Source organism: Engystomops pustulosus, chromosome 9 (assembly GCF_040894005.1).
Source record: "Engystomops pustulosus chromosome 9, aEngPut4.maternal, whole genome shotgun sequence".
In the NCBI taxonomy this organism is placed as follows: Eukaryota; Metazoa; Chordata; class Amphibia; order Anura; family Leptodactylidae; genus Engystomops; species Engystomops pustulosus.
The window spans coordinates 60,008,310-60,031,636 of record NC_092419.1 but is presented as its reverse complement, the minus strand read 5'-3'; the positions used below and the strand labels follow the sequence as shown (position 1 = coordinate 60,031,636).

The 23,327-nt window shown below is 48.1% G+C and overlaps 1 protein-coding gene across 5 annotated transcripts in view; it reads right to left on the bottom strand.

Annotated features, from left to right (window-relative positions):
* Positions 1–23,327, bottom strand: part of LOC140077099 (coagulation factor VIII-like) — an 810,463-nt gene that overhangs the window by 317,203 nt on the left and 469,933 nt on the right. For 3 of the 5 annotated variants that reach the window (XR_011849697.1, XM_072123989.1, XM_072123991.1), the window contains exons 19-20: positions 22,528–22,641; positions 11,310–11,402 (exon numbers count right to left, since the gene is read on the bottom strand). Coding sequence is in view for 4 of the 5 variants with exons in the window: in XM_072123989.1 (XP_071980090.1) it covers positions 11,310–11,402; positions 22,528–22,641 (207 nt within the window). In the remaining variant the exon portion in view is untranslated. Of the gene's footprint in view, positions 1–10,919; positions 11,156–11,309; positions 11,403–22,527; positions 22,642–23,327 lie in introns of those variants that run through there. The other 2 variants (XM_072123992.1, XM_072123990.1) reach the window with 2 other exon arrangements.

The following is a 23,327-nucleotide window of genomic DNA, read 5'->3' as shown; positions in this document are numbered from 1 at the left end:
GTAAATGTGTGATCATAGATCACCACCACTTGGACTCTTTTCTGCCCATACACGCTGAACAGTGAAGGACTGAGCAATGCTCCCCTCTTCTGTCTCACCAACATTCTCCTCCTCTTCCTCCTCCACCTCCTCCGATATGCGCTGAGAAACAGACCCGAGGGTGCTTTGGCTATCAACAAGGGAATCTTCTTCCCCCGTCTCTTGTGACGAGCGCAAAGCTTCTGACTTCATGCTGACCAGAGAGTTTTTCAACAGGCCAAGCAGCGGGATGGTGAGGCTGATGATGGCGGCATCTCTACTGACCATCTGTGTTGACTCCTAAAAGTTACTCAGCACCTGACAGATATCAGACATCCACGTCCACTCCTCATTGTAGACTTGAGGAAGCTGACTGACCTGACTACCAGTTCTGGTGGAAGTTGACATCTGGGAGTCTACAATCGCTCTGCTCTGCTGGTAAACTCTTGATAACATGGTTAATGTTGAATTTCACCTCGTGGGCACGTCGCACAACAGTTGGTGAGCGGACAGTTGGAGGCGGCGCTGCACTGCCCTGAGAGTGGCAGCATCTGTGGTCGACTTTCTGAAATGTGCACAGATGCGGCGCACCTTCGCGAGCAAATGAGACAGATTGGGGTATGTCTTGAGGAACCGCTGAACTATGAGATTTAACACAGGGGCCAGGTATGGCACATGTGTCAGTCTGCCGAGTTGCAGAGCCGCCACCAGATTACAGCCGTTGTCACACACAACCATGCCTGGCTGCAGGTTCAGCGGTGCCAGCCACAGATCAGTCTGCGCCGCGATGCCCTGTAATAGCTCTTTGGCAGTGTGCCTTTTTTCGCCTAGGCTCAGCAGTTTGAGCACCACCTGCTGTCGCTTAGCGACGGCACTGCTGCTGTGCCTAGAGCTACCGACTGATGGCGCCATGCCCACGGATGGTAATTCGGAGGAGGAGGTGGAGGAGGGGTGGGAGGAGGAGGAGGCATAGGAGGCCTGAGAGACCAGGACCGAGGTAGGCCCCGCAATCCTCGGCGTCGGCAGTATATGACCAGCCCCAGGGTCAGTCTCGGTCCCAGCCTCCACCAAGTTAACCCAATGTGCCATCAGTGATATATAGTGGCCCTGCCCGGCAGCACTCGTCCACGTGTCCGTGGTCAGGTGGACCTTGTCAGAAACGGCGTTGGTTAGGGCACGGATGATGTTGTCTGACACGTGCTGGTGCAGGGCTGGGACGGCACATCGGGAAAAGTAGTGGCGGCTGGGGACAGAATAACGAGGGGCGGCCGCTCCCATGAGGTTGAGAAAGGCCTCGGTCTCTACCAGCCTATAGGGCAGCATCTCCAGGCTGAGTCATTTGGAGATGTGGACGTTGAGGGCTTGGGCGTGTGGGTGAGTTGCACTGTATTTCCTCTTGCGCTCCAGCATCTGGGGTATAGAGAGCTGGACGCTGGCATGGAGACATTGGTGGATGCTGTGGAGGATCGTGGAGGCGAAGATGGGGTTTTCGCACGGGAGGTGTTTGGGCCGGGGTCCTGGGCAGGGGGCTGACTAGCAGAGGCAGCAGATGACACAGGGGAAGGAGCAGTGGTGTGCCCGGCCGGAGGTGAACGGCCTTGGTTCCATTGAGTGGGGTGTTTAGCATTCATATGCCTGCGCATACTGGTAGTGGTTAAGCTGGTAGTGGTGGAACCCCTGCTGATCCTGGTGTGGCACAGGTTGCACACCACAGTCCGTCGGTCATCCGGTGTTTCTTTAAAGAACTTCCAGACTTCTGAAAATCTAGCCCTCGCCACGGGAGCTTCACTACGTGAAACATTTGGCGCTGATGCACCAGCTCTGGCCCTGCCTCTCCGTCTGGCCCCACCACTGCCTCTTCCAACCTGTTCTCGTCGAGGACTTACCTCCGTCTCAGAAGCACTGTGTTCACCCGGCCTATCAACCCAGCTTGGGTCTGTCACCTCATCATCCTCTGATCCCTCAGTCTGCTCCCCCCTCGGACTTCCTGCCCTGACAACAACTTCACCACTGTCTGACAACCGTGTCTCCTCATCGTCCGACACCTCTTTACACACTTTTACCACTACGTCAACAATGTCATCATCACCCACAGACTGCGACCGGTGGAAAACCTGGGCATCGGGAAAGAGCTCAGCAGCAACCGGACAAGTGGTTTGTGACTCTGGGAAGGGTCCAGAAAACAGTTCCTCAGAGTATGCCGGTTCAAATGCCAAATTTTCCTGGGAGGGGGCAGACTGGGGGGAAGGAGGCTGAGGTGGAGGAGCTGGAGGAGTGCTGACATGGGTGGACTGTGTGGAAGACTGGCTGGTGGACAAATGGCTAGAAGCATTGTCCGCAATCCACGACATCACCTGTTCTGGCCTCAACAGTGCTCTACCACGAGTCCCAGTAACTTGAGACATGAACCTAGGGAGTGTAGCTCTGCGGCGTTCCCCTGCTCCCTCATCAGCAGGTGGTGTCTCACCCCGCCAAGGACCACGGCCTCTGACCCCTGCAGTAGTTGGACGCCCACGCCCTCGTCCTCTACCCCTAGCCCTCGGGTTCATAATTTTCAAAATTAAAGTGTAAACTGTCAATTTTTTTTTTTGTTTTTTTGTGTGTTTTTTTTTTTTTTTAACAAAACGATCAGAAGAAATCACACAGCAACCACAGAAGATGATGATGATTGCTATGGCTAGTTTCTATCCTACACTGATAGCACACAACAGGATTTTGTGCTGTGCCTGTGATGACTTTCAGTTTTGAAAAAAAAATAAAAAATTAAAGAAAAGCGGCAAACTGTGCTTAATTCAATCGAACACCTAATAAATTGTCCCACTTACGTGTTTGAGATGGATATGTGTGTCACTAAGAGCTAAATAGAACGTTCGCAAGTCTCCCAGCAAATTCGTCACAATATGGTACTAGCTGCACTACTAGTGCCAGCAAGGCCAGCCACAAGCAAATAAAAAAAAAAAATATATATATATATAACGCTATTGTAGCCCTAAGAAAGCCAGTTGGGTTCTTGTATGGCTAGTTTTTAACCTAGACTGACAGCACACAACTTGATTTTGTGGTGTGCCTGTCACTTTAAGTTTTGAGATGCTGGCGAAATATTCGTCCGAGCAACGAGAAGTTTCGAGTACGCTAATGCTCGAACGAGCATCAAGCTCGGACGAGTGTGTTCGCTCATCTCTAAACGAGACCTAAAAGACTTTAGAACTGGACACATCTATAAGTGGGGGAAAAAATCATAGCGGATACAACATAACAATACCACGGGAGAGAGAGTGATCAGCGAGACAGAAACCAGTGACCCTTCAGGGACTGAGACTGAATCAGAAACTGATGAAAACAGGAGAGTCCACCCCAACAGTCATATATCTCAAACAATTCATTCAAATTCAACAACACCATCACCAATTCCAGAGGGTCCACTGCATTTTTTAAGAGATCATCTGAAATGGGGTTTCAGAGAGAACAAAGGAGAGGATAAAATTACCACAGAAGAAGGATGAGAGGGAGAGGAAGAGGGAAACAATAGGCTACAAATTGGCAAAGGCTAATAACAACATGCAGATCCTTAATTTATCTAGACATGTCCTGACAGGGGCACAATCAATGGTACTTAAAAAGGGCTTAAACTTCTGCCTACCGAGACGTCTTAATAAATTTGAAATTATCAAAGATTTACATCTATTTGGCAGGAAGCTTATTTTCAAAAAATTTTTCACAACAAAACAGAGAAAATCCACAGACTACCAATACATCAATTGACCTAGAAAATGAAGCCTCAAATCCTTATGTTTGGATAGCCTTTCCAGTTACAATACAGAAGAAGATCTTGATATCTTAATTAATCTGATAGCAAACGAAGAAGATATAGCTGGGGATACCATGAGAGAACATGATCCCAAAAAATTAAGACCTAAATCGAAAAACATGTCCCCTCTAGAAAAAAGTCCTCACGTGAAGGTCTTCTTGGATCTCGTAGTAGCAGACAAAATGGCACTTCCAGAGGATAAGTTTAAGAGCAATTTTTCAGAGAATGAAAAAACTGCACTCAAAGAATTACAGAATTTAGATGATGTGGTGTTTAAGAAGTCAGATAAAGGGGGGGCGTGGCCTGATGCCGGACTGAGGAGACGTGCGCCGCGGAGCTCCCGGGACCCGACACCCCATCTCCCTCCTAAGGCAGCCATCCCTCACCTGTGCCCGTTCCCTTCAGCTCCGGGGTGCCCCACACGCTTGCCGCTGTCCTCCGGTCCCGATTTGGAGGCGGCTGTGGACTCCGCGCCGCTCCTCCGTACTCCGCCGCGGCCAGCCACGTGACCCGCGCGGCGGCCCGCTCCTAGCCGCCCGGTGCAGCTGTAACGATCGCCGGGGAGATCCTCCTCTCTCCTGTAGCCTGAGACGCCGTTCCCACCACCGGAGGCACCGTGACAGCGCTCCAGCCAGCCCTTCATCCTGCTGGAGGCGCCATCCTGTGGGACTCCCCTGCGCTGCCTGAGGCCTAGGCGCGCAGGGTTAACCCTGACACTGCTGGACTGATCCAGGACCAGGTAGGGAAGTAATTCCCCTGCTGCTGCCCACCTCTGCCCTGGGGACCCCAAGTTGTGCAGCCCAGCACTGAGTCCTCCATACTCCCAGTGATCCCCTGCTCCTGGGTTCTGTTTTATATTAACCCTTGCAGTGCCGCTGCAATACTCCACGTGGGTTTGGACTGTATCTCTGCTAACTACTGGACGCTAGGCTCCTTGATTGTTTATCACTGGCCCCCCTGCCCAGACGCCATGGGTAACCGGAGGAGGACGGCTAAAATGCTCAAAGCAGCGTCCGGGGTGTCTGCGCCTCCATCGGATGATGAATCCGTCCATGAAGATCCTCCATTGCAGTCCCTGGAACCCCTGGATGCGCAGGAATGCTCCACATCCCAAGCCGTTCTTGCACAGATACAGTCGAACGCTGCCAAAAAGTTGGGGAGATTCTCCCGCACACAGCCCTGCTCTCCTCAGGGGTCCCCAAACTCCTCTCCCTCCCTCTTTGAAGGCTCCCAGAGACCGCCACAGCTTGTAAGCTATGAAGAGGGTGCTGATCCGTCTGACGCGGCCACGGAGTTGGATCGGAAATTTGCAGAGGTGCTGGCGGCCATAAACGGATGCCAATCCAAACTGGTCACCAAGGTGGATGAGCTGCGACAGGACTTTGTTCTTTTAAGACACGATGTCCACAAAGCTAAAGAGCGAATTACTGAAACTGAACGCAGAATATCTGAGGTGGAGGATGTCCAGAGGCCTATGCCGACACAGATCAGAGAGCTTCAGCGCCAAATGTCTGCATCCATCGACAGAGCTGATGACCTCGAAAACCGCCTGCGACGGAACAACGTCAGAGTGGTTGGCCTCCCCAAAAAAGTGGAGGGGTCTGACCCTGTATCCTTTTTTGAAAATTGGCTCAAAAATATGCTTCCTGCAGATACCTACTCCCCGTTCTTCACAGTGGAAAGGGCCCATCGAGTGCCATCCCGCCCTGGCCCTCCAGGGGGCAATCCAAGACCCTTCCTGGCCCGGCTGCTGCACTTTAGGGACAGGGACTCTATCCTCAGGGCTGTCCGTACCAAGGGAGAAATTCTCTATGCTAACAGCAGAGTGTCCTTCTACCCTGATTTCTCTGCATCGGTCAGGAAACAGCGAGCACAATTCACCGAAGTCCGTGCCCGTCTCCGTGACAAGGGGTATAAATACTCCATGATGTACCCTTCCAAGCTCCGAATTGTGGACGGTCAGAAGACTCGATTCTTCACCTGCCCAACCGAAGCACTTCACTGGGCTGATGCAGCCCCTCGGGCTCCCGCTGGAAGGCCCCCACCTCCTGAGTGACTGGACTCATATATCCTTTTATCTGATATGCTATGACAATGCTGGACTTAGTCCTGAATAGTTATCTAGGGGTCCCAAATCACTGTTACAGTTTTCTAATATTTGTTTACACATTACGTGCCTCACAAATGTACCCTGTGACTGATTTGCGTTCTCTTTTTGGTCAGCTTGACCAGTGCGCCATATATGGCACTCCATTCTCTCCCTCCTCCCCTCCTTCTCCCTCCCCCCCCCCTCCCCCCTCCCTGTTACCACTACCTCCCTGCGTCTCCCTCCTTTCCCCCCCCCTCCCCTATCTTCTCTTTGGTTCTCTCTAAATATGGCTGCCTAATAACCTCCTGATCATCTATTCATTAAGGGTTGAAGGTCCCGGGACAAATGGTGTAGGTTTGTCTTGAGTTAGGGACCACTGTTCTACTATTTGACTGTTAGTGGGTATAGGTCTACACTACTGCTGTTAGGGTGCTAGACAGGGGGTTTGTATTCTTGGGATTGTTAGTTCAGTTCTGTTATATTTGTTATGCTCACTGTTGTCTGTCTGTCTATGTCTCTGTGGTATGAAAGGATGAATGATTGGTTGCTCACGTCTCCTTCCCCACACCCCTTTCCCTTCCGCTAATATGTCTTCACTTAAGGTAATGAGCTGGAATGTGAGGGGACTTAATTCCAAATTCAAGAGGGCTCTGATGTTAGATGTCATTAAGCGTCAGGCCCCCCATATTGTATGTATCCAAGAGACACACCTTACGGGTCAGAAGGTCCTGTCTCTGAAGCGGGCCTGGGTGGCTAGAGGTTATCATTCCTCCTACTCTGTTTACGCCAGGGGAGTATCCGTACTCATATCCAAAGCGCTTCCCATAGAGGTCATACAGGTAGCGCCGGATCACTTTGGCCGTTATGTGATCGTACATTGCGCCTTGTGGGGCTTTGCCTTTACTATAGCGTCTATTTATGTCCCTCCTCCCTTTGATCCAGCTGTATTGCACCTAATATCCAGTAAGCTGGCTGCTATGCCTCCAAGTCCGATTCTCTGTATTGGTGACTTTAATGCAGTCCCTAATCCCTCCCTAGATCGCACAAGCGGCCTGGACACAGGCTCGGTCCGTCTGAATGAGTGGCTCACTTCTCTGGACCTCGCCGATGTTTGGCGTTGTAAGCACCCTCAGGAGAGAGAATATTCATTCTATTCCTCTGTTCATAAGAGCTTCTCTCGGATTGACCTGGCCTTTGTCTCCCCTGATATGATGCAGCACGTTGATCAGGTATCCTATTGCCCGCGCAGTGCGTCAGACCACTCCGCCTTGCTCATCAGTCTCCTTATAGGCCCCCCCAGCGACTCCCGCTTATGGCGCCTGCACCCGGCCTGGCTCCTATCCCCAGCGGTCCAGAGTACTGTTAGGGCAGCGCACAGCGAGTTCTGGGATGTACACTCAACCCATCCTGATCCTCTTCTAGTCTGGGACTCGTACAAGTCCTCGGTGCGGGGGGCATTCATGTCGGGGGTAGCTGGCCATAGGAAGTCACTAAATGCGCAGGAGGAGAGGCTGACGGCTGCACTGGTGACTGCAGAAAAGGAATATCTAGAGAAACCTACTCCGGGGAATAAAAAGACTTGGGCTCAGACGCAGAGGAACCATCGGAGATAAAAACGGGAAGCTGCTTGCGTATCTATCGCGGGCTGAACGCCCCTGTGCTTCCGTTCCCTCTATTATCAATGGTAACGGAGCATTGATCACAGAACCCCGGGCCATTAACATGGTATTTCTTGAATACTACTCTTCTCTTTACAGCTCCAGATTGTCCGCCTCTTCCGTCGAGATCTCCGGATTCCTTGACAGTCTTCCACTTTGGAGGCTCACACAGGCACAGTCATCGGAGCTTGATGCTCCGCTCTCGGCGGAGGAGGTGGAACTGGCCATCCAATCGTTGCCCCCCGGTAAGACACCTGGACTTGATGGGCTGGGAGGTGAGTGGTATAGGGATAACTGTGAGATTCTGGTCCCCCATCTCCTTAGCCTGTACTCTGATGCGCTTGACAGCGGTTCCCTCCCTGATTCTATGCGAGAGGCCCTTATTGTAGTTCTTCCTAAGCCTGGCAAGGACCCTCTGCTTCCTGACTCGTACCGCCCAATTTCCCTCCTAAACTCAGATGTTAAAATACTAGCAAAAATTCTGGCAACAAGGCTTAACAAAGTAATATTATCCTTAGACAATTGTAAGGCGTTTGACTCTGTGGTATGGACATATCTGTGGACCCTATTGCCTAGAATGGGTTTTGGCCCTCGATTTACAGCATTGGTTAAGCTACTGTATAACGAGCCTAAGGCTAGGGTACGGACTAATCTTAATATCTCACCTACTCTCCCTATGGCCAGGGGCACTAGGCAGGGTTGCCCGCTATCTCCCCTTCTCTTTGCACTCGCCATTGAACCCCTTGCTGTGGCGATCCGCCACTCTGAGGGCATTAGGGGCATTACTAGAGGTGCTATTATTGAAAAGGTATCTCTCTATGCTGATGATACACTTCTATACCTTGGAGATGTGGGCCCCTCTCTGGAATCCCTTCTGTCCCTGATAGAACGTTATGGGGGGTTCTCAGGCCTTCGGGTTAACTGGGACAAATCGGTCCTCTTTCCCTTATCTGATGTAGGGGTACACTCCCTCCCCGTCCCAGTCCGGGTGGTGTCCACCTTTAAATATCTGGGAGTCCAGGTGTCAAGCAAGGTCCAGGCATTTACAGAGTTAAACATTACACCCCTGATAAATGCAACGGAATCGCGCCTAAAAGCCTGGTCCACTCTCCCCTTGTCTTTGTACGGGCGTATTAACATATTTAAAATGATTTTTCTCCCAAAATTTCTATACCTTTTTCATGCTTGTCCTATACTACTTCCTAAGAGTCTGTTTAAACGCATAGATGGCATTCTCAGGTCCTTCTACTGGCAGAGTAGTGCCCCACGATTCAGTTTAGCGCTGCTTCAAGCTCCCAAGTCTAGGGGTGGACTGGCTGCCCCGGATCTGTATCTTTATTACCTGGCTTCCCAGCTAGTATATGCTCAGTGGTGGATAGAAATAGACATGGGTAATGCAGCTACTGCACTGGCTGGTGCCCTGGTGGGTTCCTACGAGGCCCTTGCAAACCTGCTGTACAGGTATAAGTCCCCATCTGATACCCCACTTCCCCTACGTACGGTAGCGGTGTGCTGGCGTAGTGCGCAATCCCTGGTAGAAACAGGCTTCCCTCCCCCTCTCTCGCCCAGGACTCCATTGTGGCTCAATCCGTGGCTCTCTCACTTCCTCTCCCTCCCGGGCTGGACAATGTGGGGGGCGGCGGGGGTGAAATTTGTAGGCCAGCTATTATCTCCGGAAGCAGAATTACTCATCTTCAACGAGATAAGGGAGAGACATACTGTTCCCAACACGGCCAGCTTCCATTACACGCAACTGCGACACGCATTCAAAGCCCAATTTGGCTACTTTAGCCTGACAGTGAAATTCTCCAAACTAGAGACTCTGATGAGTACCCCGGACCTCCCTAAGCCACTCACTCAGTGCTATGCTCTCCTACAAGAGCAAAAGTCCAGACCGTTTGATAGAGCCTGTGAACGCTGGAGACAGGATATCCCTGACCTGTCAGATGATGACTGGAGGGAAGTCGAACTGTCCTACTTCACATCTGTAGTGAGTGCGAGGGACTTCCTGATCCAATCTAAATTCCTCCATCGAGTATACTTCACCCCTGCTAGATTATTCCGCATGGGAGCAGTGCCTAATGACCTTTGCTTTCGCTGTCAGGCTGAAGTCGGATCCTTCCTGCACTGTGTCTGGTCCTGCCCTAGGGTTCATGTCTTCTGGTCCGAAGTGCTGGAGTTCCTAAATCTACACTTTGACTTCCCACGCTTACTGTCTCCCTCTGTGTGTCTCCTCGGCATCGTAAATGAAGTTGTCAATGGCCACTATGACAAAATTTTCTTTAGGCTTGTCTTATACTACGTCCGAAAAGTGGTGGTGATGACCTGGAAGGACCAGGAGCCCCCTCCATTAAAAAGATGGATACTACTTATTAACAGTGTCATTCCTCACTACCGGTCCCTGTATGCCAACAGGAAGTGTCCCCAGAAGTTTGATCGCATCTGGTCCAGATGGTGCGCGACTCCCCATACAGCCTTATAATCACATGTGATATATACTCCTCTCCATGATGAAGGAGACTGAGCGTGCTGGTATGTGTGTATGTGTGTGTGACTGATTGTCTATGTGTCAATAGTTATTTGTGTTGTATCAAGATGTCTGGCTACAGTATCCTGCTGTCATTTACTGTGTAATATCCCTCAGTTAGTTTTGAAACGCAGCAAGAACCTGACTGTTACCATGGCTGTTGTATAATAATCCTGTAATGGGGGGGAAGGAAATATGTGACAGACTATCTTGTTCTTCGGTTTTGTTTATTATAATTGTATAAAATTTCAAAAAACTGCAAAAATAAATACTTTTAAAAAAAGAAGTCAGATAAAGGGGGGGAATGTGGTCATTTGGCCAAAAGACCTTTATTTGGCAGAAGCAACAAACAATTACACAATAAAAGGTGTTACAAGGCCCTTTGGGCTGACCACACTACGGACTTCTTGAAAGAATATGAAGCTTTAATTGCTGAAGGAACCAAAAATCGGGCAATCAGCAGACAAGAAAGTAAATTCTTGGAAAATAAATACCCGAAAACGGCAACCTTTTGTATGTTGCCTAAAGTGCATAAGAATATTGAGTGCCCTCCTGGGAGACCCATCGTGTCTGGTATGGGCTGCCTCACAGAAAAGGCCAGTCAATGGCTAGACAACGAGTTACGAAAATATGTATACCAATTACCATCCTATACTAGAGACACCATGCAGATACTACAACATCTGGATGGTGTTATTTTAGGAGATTATGAGATTCTAGTAACTTGTGATGTTGAGTCTTTACACAAGCATAGGACACAATTTAGGCTGTAAGGCTGTGGAATTCTTTTTATTTAAGGATTCAGGATATAGCCCACTACATAGAGATTTCTTACTGAAATTGCTACTTTTTGTCCTTACGAGGAATTAATTTACTTTCAATGGCCGTTTCTATCTGCAAACTCACGGAACGGCCATGAGGGCAGCATGCGCACCCACTTTTGCCAATCTATTTCTAGGGTGGTGGGAAGAAGAAATTGTCTTTAAAGAAAACCACCTAGGATGGAAGGAACATATAGTTCTATGGCGCAGTTACATAGATGATGTGATATGTATCTGGAAAGGAGGAGAAAAAGAATTAATAGAGTACTTTCAGGCTCTTAATGACAATGACTTGAACATAAAACTCACGGTGGAACATAGTAGGAGACAAGTTCCCTTTTTAGATCTGAATATTTACCAGGTTGATGATCAGAAGGTAGAAACTCACCTATATAGAAAGAAGATTGCCACAAACAGTATTTTGGATGCACGGAGCGCTCATTTACCTTGAACCATCCAAGGTATCCCCAAAGGGGAGTTTCTAAGGATACAGAGAAATTGTAAATTTAAAAAAAGGGTTAAGGACCTGAAACAGCGACTGAAACAATGCCATTATAGCAACAGATCCATTAAAACAGCGTACAATATAGCGTTAAGAACAGAACGGAAAACCCTACTGAAAGTAAAGGAAAAGAAAAAAGATGAGGAAGTTAGGTTTATCAATCCCTATCATACTCAATGGGCAGAATGTGAACTATCCTAGATAAACACTGGAATATCTTACAGTCATATCCAGACCTTTGTATCAGTAAGAAAGGTAGCTGTGGGTACAGAAAAAGCACCACAATAGGGGACCTAATTACAGGTAGCCACTATGTACACCAAAAAGTCCAAGTAAAAACTAAATACCCAGATTTTTTCCCTGTGGAATGTGCACAGGGTGCCAAATATTCATAGTTTCATAGTTTATACGGTTGAAAAAAGACACTTGTCCATCAAGTTCAACCAAGGAAGGGTAGGGATTGGATGAGGAAGGGATTTAGGGGAAACAATGCTATTTAGCATAACAATCAATGTTATTTAGGTGTAAAAAGGCATCTAGACCCTTCTTAAAGCTCTCCGCTGTCCCTGCTGTGACCAGCTCCTGAGGCAAGCTATTCCACAGATTGACAGTTCTCATAGTAAAAAAGCCCTGTCGCCTCCGGTGATTAAACCTTGGTTTCTCCAAACGGAGACAGTGCCCCCTCGTCTTTTGATTTGATTTAATCTGGAACAATTTACCACCATATTTTTTGTATGGACCATTCATATATTTATATAAATTAATCATGTCCCCTCGTAGTCGTCTCTTTTCCAGACTAAATAAATCTAGTTGTTTTAATCTTTCCTCAAAGACCCTCCATACCCCTTATCAGTTTTGTGGCTCTACGTTGAACCCTCTCCAGCTCCAGGGCATCCTTTTTATGGACCGGTGCCCAGAACTGGACAGCATATTCCAGGTGTGGCCGAACCAGTGCCTTGTATAGTGGTAATATTACATCCCTATCACGAGAGTCCATTCCACTTTTGATACATGACTTGTAGCTTTAGAGGCAGCTGATTGACATTGCATGCTGTTATTCAATTTATGATCTACTAGTACCCCCAGGTCCTTCTCAACAAGGGACTCTCCCAGATTTACTCCCCCAAGGACATATATTGCCCTTGGATTATTGGCCCCCAGGTGCATAACATTACATTTATCCACATTAAACCTCATTTGCCAAGTGGATGACCAAACATTCAGTTTGTCCAAGTCACCCTGCAGCCTATGAACATCCTCCATAGACTGTATTACACTACACAGTTTGGTGTCATCTGCAAAAATAGACACAGTGCTATTAATTCCTACCTCTATATCATTAATAAATATATTAAATAGTAGAGGGCCAAGCACAGAACCCTGAGGTACACCACTCATAACTGGTGACCATTCAGAGTAGGAATCATTGACCACAACTCTCTGGATACGATCCTTCAGCCAGTTTTCAATCCAATTGCAAATGATTTCTGCCAAACCAACAGCCCTAATTTTACCCATCAGGCGTCTATGAGGGACATATTAATTAAGAAAAAAGCTTTACGGATGGCACTGGCAATTTGATTCGAATACAGGAACACATTACATGTGCATCCAAGGGAATCGTGTATGCACTCCAATGCACATGCGGTCTGTACTATGTTGGAAAACAAAGAGAGAACTAAAAGTAAGGATCAGAGAACATCTCAATAAAATTAAAAACTACAAAAAGGACGAAGAAAAATGCAAGAAAGAGAAAATACTATTTCAACCCACACCAGTATCCAAAACAAAATTTTTAGAATCATCTCAATGTTCAGTAACAATGCACTCTGAAACTGTTACTTAGGGGTAATTTCCAAATCTCTAACTGAAGATATAATGCTGGACAATTGGCAACAATTACCTAGGTATTACCTTGAGATATTAATATCTATAACTACTGTTACTGTCTGCCACATTGTGAGCTTGCCTACTACTATAATCTATTTTAAATGACTTCGACAAATCATTAACATAATCCTTGGTGAGCAATCCACACCTAGGATTGGAGGTGACAGCTGTCAATCACTCCAGTTGCAATATAACCCGCCAAGAAAAGTGCGCAAACACCCTCAGATGAAGCCGCATCATGGCGGTGAAACGGTCGTTGGGTAGCTTTAGGGCAAGGTGCCTATAGAGTAAATAGAGAAACAGATAGTTAGAACACTCACCACGGAATTTGGCGTTCCACGTTTGTCCATAGCTTGGACGCTTTGTGAAAGTTTTGTAGAGCGAACGAGACAGAATAGCTACCAGGCAGGACGCACTTTGCCTGGTATGATAGACACTGAAACGCTGCAATCTCTAGGCAGAAAGTCTGAATAAGACCCGAACTACCTAAGTACTGCACAAACCAACGTCGGCATATAATAAACAGATGAGTTACACGGCGTGAATGTACGCTCCGCTAGTGTGGGTGACAAATATTAATAGTGATTGCGGCAGGCAGTACATTACATTTAATAAACTTCAATGCACAAAGATTAAATATCTATTGCCGCCATGCACTGGAATCTGTAACCCTCTTATTTTACAGTGCTAACGCGGCCGCAGCCTGGACTTACATTAAAGGCCCGCCGCACTGTCACTGTGGCCGCGCCGGCTTATTTACAGCGGCAGCTATGCAATCCGGAGAGCCAGCAGCGATGCGATCAATGCTGCCGGCTTCTTCTACACACCCCCAAGCACGCCCCCTAATGAATACCGCCGACTTCCAGCGCACCCAATACACGATCCAACCTCTTATTTAGTAAGAGGTTGGATCAGTTTAAATGAATTTACTGGACATAAATTAAAAAAAAAAATGGCTAGGGAGAAAGGGGCTGGGGGGAGGATTATGGGGGGCACATTTGGTGGGTGGGTTTTACAGGCTGACAGGTCATCTTTAACAATTAGTGGTGTACACCTGGCAGAATTTTTTCAGCATCAAGAAAAATAATCAATCAGTCTTCTGAATTTACTATTATTTTCCAGAATATTTCTAGTTGCCCATGGCAACCAATCACAGCTCCCCTTGGAAATATTCATGAGCACTGGTAAAATGAAAAACGAGCTGTGATTGGTTGCCATGGGCAACTAGAAATATTCTGACTTTCAGACAGCTTGATAAATCTGCCCCAATGACCTTAAAGTTCGACCAGCAGTCGATAAGAGGTAAGTGGGTCCATAATGTAGACCAGAAGGTTGTCAGCAAAAGCTGAACACTTGTACTCCGCTCTGGTTAAACAGACCCCATAATCTCTGGGTTGTGTATAGCTGGCAGGAGGTGCTCCATAACCAGTACATATAGGAGCGGGGATAGAGGGCATCCCTGTCGGGTTCCATTGTGTATGGACAATGGACCTGATAGGGTTCCGTTGATTTTAAGTCTGGCTGAGAGGTTACTGTAAAGAGAGAGGATTTTGGCAATGAGGTTTTGGCCTAGGCCAATGTGGTGAGTCTGTCTGGGGTAGGGCCAGGAGATCCTATTGAAGGCCTTCTTGGCATCTAGGGAGAGAATCATCATCGGTTTCTGGTGTGTCTAGGTGTAGTGCATAATGTCAAGAGTTTTCAGGGTGTTGTCATGGCCCTCCTTACCAGGCACAAACCCCACTTGATCTTTATGAATGAGGTTCGGTAGAAGAGGGTTGAGTCTATTGGCTAAGAGTTTTGCAAAGATCTTTAGGTCCACATTGAGTAATGAGATGAGGACGGTAGTTGGAGCATATCTGGGGGTCCTTTCCAGGTTTGGGGATGACCATTACATGGGCGGTTGTTGCTTGCAAGGAAAAGAGGCATTCGGGGGAGACCCTGGTAAATGCTTTTATTAGGATTGGGTTAAGTTCTTGTGAGAAATATTTTTAAAAGCTGCTTGTGGACCCATCCGGGCCTGGCCTTTTACCTCCTTGTAGGTTTTTTACCACTAGGGTAAATACCATGGAGGTGAATGATTTTTCCAAGTCGGTGATGGTTTCTGTCGGGAGTGGATTGAACGGTGATGTGGTAGGGTAGCGGGGTTTGGGGCACATTCAGCAAGTTGTAAAGTTCTTTGTAGTAGGAAAGGAAGGTGTCTGCTATCTCCGGGGTGGTATGTACTATTTTATTCGGGACCGATCTATTAATTTGCGTCCACCTTTGTTACCATATTCATAGAACTTACTGCAACACATTTGTAGCATGCCCCCTAGGCTTTTTCAAGCAAGCGTTTGACTTCCAACCTTGCAGCGTGGAGGTCTAGCAGCGATGGGATGGACAGGGTTTGTTTCTGTTTCAGCTCCAGGGAGGAGACCTGCACCAGTGCCTTCCATAATCTGTGTGCTTTTTTGTGCTTAAGGCGTGCACCTTGTTTAATGAAAACCCCCCGAATGTAGCTTTTGAGGATTTCCCAATTGGGAGATAGTACTGGTGATCTCAGTGGTACATAAAGGATCAAAGAGAAGGAATTCATTAAGTCTCCACAGTGTTCTTGTTAAGGAATGGGAGTTTAAGTGTGCATTAGACTAGGGCGTGCTCAGATATAACAATATTTCCGAGGGAGGAAAAGGTTAGTCACGGAAGTGCATTATGTTGTATAAGGACATAGTCCAGTCTGCTGTAAACCCTGTGAGGGGAGGAAAAGAAGCTGTAGTCCCTGTCCAACAGATTTTGCAGTCTCCAGACATCGCATAACTGGAGATGCAGAAGGGAGTGTTTAAGCTTCCTTAGGGCAGAGTAGGGTGTGCACGATCTTCCCGTGGAGTTGTCTAGCACGGGGTCTAGTGTCAGGTTGAGGTCACCCTCCAGCACAAATGTTCCTTTCACCAGGGAGGTGATGTCATCTATGAGGCAGGTAAGGAAGGGGACCTGGTTCTACTTCGGAGCGTAAATATTGAGAATGGATGTCCACTTACATTTAGGTTAATGAGGATATACCTGCCATTGTGGTCTGTCCTACAGTCTACTACGGTGTGGGGGAATAATTTATGTTAAGAAATAGCTTATCCCCTGAGCTCATCCACTGAGCGTGACTGTGGGTTGTTGGTGTAAATCCATGAGGGGAAATGTTTGTGCTTGATGTTGGGGGCATGTCTGCCTTAAAGTGGGTCTCTTGTAAGCATAGCACCGGAACTTTGTGTCTGTGGAAGTGGCGGAGTACCTGTGACCTTTTTGAAGTGGAGTTCAGTTCCTAGGCGTTGTAGGATATGGTCCGTAATTCCGCCATTTGGGAGGTATGGGGCCTCTCTCATGAATCACAGTGGTCTGGCTGCCTCTTGGTGTTGTCGAAGGTGGCGTGAAAGGGTGTAGGATGGGAGAAGGGGGGGGGAGGGAAAAAAAAGAAAGAGATTAGTAGTACAAACAAAGAATAGGAGAAACCAGCAGCACCTAGGATGGGAGCCGCAGCATAAACTAACAGCCGAAGCTAGCAGGGGAGTTGGGCTATAAAACAAGTGTCGACCGAAATCCCTTAACCTATTGGGGGTGTAAAATGGTAGGGTCAGTGAGCTGTTTGCAACACCCCATCACATGGTTGAGGCTTAAGGCATAGCATCCTAAGAGAAAGGGTGATTAACTGTTGCAGGTATTTAAAAACATATTCATGAGGTCCATGTAGGGCTATTCTAAATCAATCTTTGACGAAGCGGGGGAGTCACTTTGTAGCATGAACTGGGTTGGAGATGTAAGTTGAGGGCTCCTCAGGGTGAAGAATCAGGCCGTGGATGGGGAGAGTCTCTTGTTCCTCAGCTTCCATTGTACTTCTGGTGGTTTCACGGACCCCTTCTAGGGAGGCCCAGTGTGGTAAGGATGGCAGATAGAGGCACTAAGGGGAGGAGGTAAGTGGGCCAGTGACCTAGAGATACATACTGGAGGTAAACGTAGGGATTGGAGGAATGGCTTCAGGTCATCTGGGGATCAGAGGGTTACATCTTTTCCTCAGAACAAACGTGCAGGGCAAATGGAAAACCCCATCTATCTAGCAGGATCTTAAGTGAAGCTCCTTGGTAGAGGACTTGCTTTTGATTTCTCAATTTTGTCTAGATCTGTTCTTTAAGGGTGTAGAAGTGGATTTGGCACACCACATGCCTCTGATTCTGTGCGTTTGGATCTGGAGGTCGGAGCGCTGGGTGAGCTCTGTCAATTTCTATGTAGGGGGAAGGGGGTCTGTCTAGGACCATGTTGAGAATTTTATAGATGGTGGAGTACAGAGCTGCAGGTTGGACAGATTCTGGCAAGCAGGTTGTTGCCCCTGCTCCTGTTTTCTATATCGTCCATATGCTGATGCAGCGCAGGTAACTGCAAGTGGCCGTCAAAGAAGTAAAATCAGATCATAGACTGGCGAATTCCTGTCGGCATTCGGCTAAAATCTGGGAGGCAAATTGCGACATATCCTCCTTGATGGATAGGGAGGAGTGTAGGGACTTAATGTCCTTGACTGTTGAGAGTGTGTTGAGAGTGTGAAAGTTGGTGCAGACCCTGTAGCTGGAGCAGGGGAGTGAGGGCTTCTGGCGCCTGTGTAGCTGTGCCCACATGTGAGGGTCAAGGAGCAGGAGAGGGATGCCAGTGCCTGTCCAGAAGTACAGGTGACGTGTGTCTGGGCCATTAGAAATAAACTGGCCTTGTCACAGGAGGTTGGTTGCCCCAGGGTGTAGGTGATTGTCTCTTCATGGGCAGATGTTGTGAAGGCAGGGGTGGGGGGTACCTGTTCCCCATGTCCTGGGGCCATGGTGGTGCAGGGACTCACGACCTTGGGTGTCCTGGTGGGGTCTTTTCCAGACCCTTTCCCATATTCAGGGTGCCCACATTGTCAATGCGTCTTCCATGGCCAGGTCATGCCCCCCTCCTGTTACTATTTTAAGTACTTTCTCTAACCCATTTTGGGCAGGGCAACTGCCCTGTTAATCCCAGCACTGATCACCAGGGCCGGATTAAGCTTGGTGGGGGTCCCTGGGCGCAAAATCTGGTGGACGCCCCCACTGAGTGCAGCGTGCATACACGTCTTCCTGCTCACTATTCACTATCCCCGCAGTAACACAGCTACATACAGCCGCCACATCCCCAGTAACAAAGCTACACACAGCCACCTCACCCCCAGTAACACAGCTACATACAGCCGCCTCATCCCCAGTAACACAGCTACATACAGCCGCCACATCCCCAGTAACAAAGCTACACACAGCCACCTCACCCCCAGTAACACAGCTACATACAGCCGCCTCATCCCCAGTAACACAGCTACACACAGCCGCCTCATCCCCAGTAACACAGCTACATACAGCCGCCTCGCCCCCAGTAACACAGCTACATACAGCCGCCTCACCCCCAATAACACAGCTACATACAGCCGCTTCATCCCCAGTAACACAGCTATATACAGCCACTGCTCCCCCAGTAACACAACTACATACAGCAGCCTTGCCCCCAGTAACACAGCTACATACAGCCGTCTTACCCCCAGTAACACAGCTACATACAGCTGCCTCCCCTCCGGTAACACAGCTACATACAGCCCCCTCACCTCCAGTAACACAGCTACATACAGCTGCCTCGCCCCCAGTAACACAGCTACATACAGCCCCCTCACCTCCAGTAACACAGCTACATACAGCTGCCTCGCCCCCAGTAACACAGCTACATACAGCCGCCTCACCCGCAGTAACACAGCTACATAGTATCATAGTATCATAGTATATAAGGCTGGAAAAAGACGCAAGTCCATCAAGTCCAACCTTTAAAAATTAAATAAATGTTTTATCCCCATAACCTGTGATACTTTTGCTCTCCAGAAAGGCATCCAGGCCTCTCTTGAACATGTACATAGAGTCCGCCATAACAACCTCCTGCGGCAGAGAGTTCCATAGTCTCACTGCTCTTACAGTAAAGAACCTTTGTCTATGTTGATGGTAAAATCGCCTCTCCTCTAGGCGCAGAGGATGCCCCCTTGTCCTGGTCACAGGCCTAGGTATAAAAAGATCTTAGGAGAGATCCTTGTACTGTCCGTTCAGGTATTTGTACATTGTAATCAGGTCTCCCCTCAGTCGTCTTTGTTATAAACTGAATAATCCCAAATTTTGTAATCTGTCAGTGTATTCTAATCCCCCCATTCCCCTAATAATTCTGGTTGCTCTCCTCTGCACCAGTTCCAGCTCTACTATATCCTTTTTATACACTGGTGCCCAAAACTGTACACAATATTCCATGTGTGGTCTGACCAGCGATTTGTATAAGGACAAAACTATGTCTTTATCATGAGAATCTATTCCTCTCTTGATACATCCCATTATTTTATTTGCTTTAGCAGCAGCCGCCTGGCTCTGGTCACTAAAATTAAGTTTACCATCCACCAATACCCCCAAGTCCTTTTCAGCTCCAGTTTTACCAAGTAATTGACCGTTTAGAACATAATTATACTTTTTGTTTCCATGGCCCAAGTGCATAACTTTACATTTATCTACATTAAATCTCATCAACCATTTCTCTGCCCACTCCTCAAGCTTCCATAAATCCCTCTGTAATGCTAAACTATCGACCTCAGTATTTATTACTTTACACAGCTTGGTATCATCTGCAAATATTGAAACTTGACTGTGTAAACCCACTACAAGGTCATTAATAAAAAAATTAAAAAGAAGTGGCCCCAATACTGACCCCTGTGGCACTCCACTAGTAACCTCAACCCAATCTGAGAATGTGCCATTAATGAAGACCCTCTGTTTTCTATCGCTAAGCCAATTACTTACCCAAATACACAGATTTTCTCCTATTCCCAGCAGTCTAATTTTATATACCAACCTTTCATGTGGGACGGTGTCAAATGCCTTTGAACAGCCGCCACATCCCCAGTAACACAGGTACACACAGTCACCTCACCCCCAGTGACACCGCTACATACAGCTGCCTCATCCCCAGTAACACAGCTACACACAGCTGCCTCATCCCCAGTAACACAGCTACATTCAGCCGCCTCGCCCCCAGTAACACAGCTACAGTACATACAGCCGCCTCACCTCCAGTAACACTGCTACATACAGCCGCCTCGTCCCCAGTAACACATCTTTATATCTACCTTCAGCCCTACCAGATATGCGGAGCGGAGGACGCCGCTTGTTCCGCCAGGGAAGGGGGGAGGAGTGGAGGACGGCCACTTTTTGGGCGGGAGGGGGAGCGGAGGATGGCCACTTGTTCGGGTGGGGGGCGGAGGACAGCCGCTTGTTCGGGCGGGGGGGGGGGGAGCGGAGGATGGCCGCTTGTTTGAGCGTGTGTTCGGGTGGGGGGAGGAGCGGAGGACGGCCGCTTGTTCGGGCGGAGGGGGGGAGCGGCGGACGGCTGCTTGTTCGGGTACGGGGGGGGGGAGCGGGGGGGGCTGCTTGTTCAGGCGGGGGGAGGTGCGGGGGGAGGTGTGGAGGACAACCGCTTGTTCGGGCAGGGGGGGTCGCGGAGGACAGCCACTTGTATAGGCGGGGGAGGAGGGAGCGAGAGCGGGGTTGCAGGAGGGCGGACGGCTCGGCCATGCACCTGAAGGGCGGACGGGGAGGTGGTAACCTGTGCCGGGGGCGGACGGCTCGGCCATGCAGGGGGATATGTGGGGAGGCGGTCACCTGTGCTGGGGTCAGGCAGATGGCTCAGGGAGTTGGCGGCTGAGGAGTCAGGGCCCTGGGGACGCGATCTGGTGGAGCCCCCTGGGCGGGAAAGACGGGGGGCCCCGGGGCTCGAGCGCCAGGAGCCCCGCCTATAATCCGGCCCTGCTGATCACTAATAAAGGCAGCTAAGCTCACACAATTGTCATAAACATGACACAAGCATAACACTTACAATGTCTAATACCATTAAAAGCCAAACAGTCTTTGAATGCTTTACATGAAAAATGACAAAAAATATTAATACAAATACTTTGATACTAAAGAAATGAATAAGAAACCTGGAATCCAAGTAGCACCCGGCTTTTACCAGAGCCCGCCGCAAGGCGGGTTGGACATCTTGCGTCGTGATACCACCAGGTCGTTCCAGAGGTGCGATTTTGTCCACAGTGGCAGCCAAGGCGAGGTACACAAACTTTGAGCAGAATCGCAGTCAGGGACAGACAGGAGGTCAGCATGGACAGCATGGGATCAGAGTCAGGGACATAGCAATAGGTCAGGTTAGGCAGCAGAGGAGCGAAGTCAGGAACAGAATGGGGGTCACAAAGGGAAATCACAATAACAGCACAGGGCATGAGACAAGCTTTTCTCTAAGGCACAAGGCGTGAAGGTTGGTGAGCAGGGAGAGGTTGGGTAATAAAGGATCCTGTAAAGGGCCATCACCATTTTGGGTTGCGCTGGCCCTTTAAATCTTCGAGAGCCAGCTTGCCCTAGGAGTCGGGGACGCACCCGCCGGAGCTGGAACAGGAACTGGCACGGGCGCTGCTCTTGTGAACAGAGAGGGGCACCGGTGAGCACCCGTGACAGTGGCCTTGATTTCCCGACCCCAATGTCAAATAGTCTCATACTGCTGTCACTGTGATTGTGTGCAATTTTGGGTCCCTATTGTTTTCAATGGGATTCAGAGTCTGGGTACCAAACTTTTTCTTGAACTTCGGTCTTACTTGTCCAACCTGAATTTCGACAAACCTCATGACTACTGATCAGTGATATATGTAGGACAATCCATAGTCAATCTTGCCTATCATAGCAGGACATTTAGTAGAATAATAGTTATACATCATATACATTATATTCTCAGGAAAATCTCTGCCAGGTTTCAACAATTCTTTGGCCCATCAATTGAGCATTTATGGGACCAAACAGGACACTACCTATAGTAAATTATAACTGTATGGTAACTACAGACCCAGCTTCCACAACTGTTGCTCAGATGTCCTGAAGGATATCATATAGCACATATTTGCTCCCTTACACTTCTATATCTGGTTTTGGATCCCATTTAGAAAGCATTGTACTAGAGCCTCCTTTCAATTGTAGTATAGATCCAAATAAACTTTTATTCTAACATTTAAATCACAGAAAAATATCTGAATTACATTTAATTTAGTTTAATTTAATTCCAACAAATCTAAGCTATTGAAAAAAAAAATCACACAAATGCACTTTGTTTTGTATCTTAATTGTGGGCTTACGTGGATTATATACGAGGTATAGAGCCTTCATTTTATACTCTTCATGGACCGCTTCTGTTTCTATATGCCACACGCCGGTTGCATGTGCTTCCATCTCTAGAGTGACTCCAACACCTATGAAAAATCATTAAAATTATAGTAAGAACTGGTGTGAGGAAATATCTGTCCATCAGGAGCCTATGTCTACCAGTGTCTATCAAGACACTGACCACAACTAGTTAGCTAGCATCATTTATTACTTTTAGGCACAACAAATGGTCTACTGATGAATCCTAATTATTTTGAAGAGGAAATGCTTTAAGACTGACAATCTTGTCAATAATATAATATCAAGAGACTTGGTGCCAGTCATTCATATTCCGGTATTTTTGGGCAACTCCACAAGAGTTAAGGCCAACTGTTTTAAGGGAACCTGTCACCAGGGACTTCATTTTCACTAAAGACTGGTTACAGAAGCCCATTACAGCTGCATTGCAAATATGCCTTTCTGCCTTCTCTAAGCATTTGCATTACAATTCAATTGTGTATTATAACCTATGTTTCACCCTGACTTTATGTAGTCCCAGGGGATGGGCTTTGGTTTGGTTGCATTTCAAAAAACAACACGTGACTTGTCTGTGCTGCAGACTGCTCAGCTCTTGGTCCCCACCTTTGTGCTCCTGTACAGCTCCTCCCTCCTGCTCCTTCAAAGAGTTCATAGCCTGTTGAGCTGACATCAGTGCCAACCCCTCAGACCCGGATGATCCTGCCAGTAGTATATGCTTGTTTTAAAGATTAATCCATGCATGTCTAAGTACTGA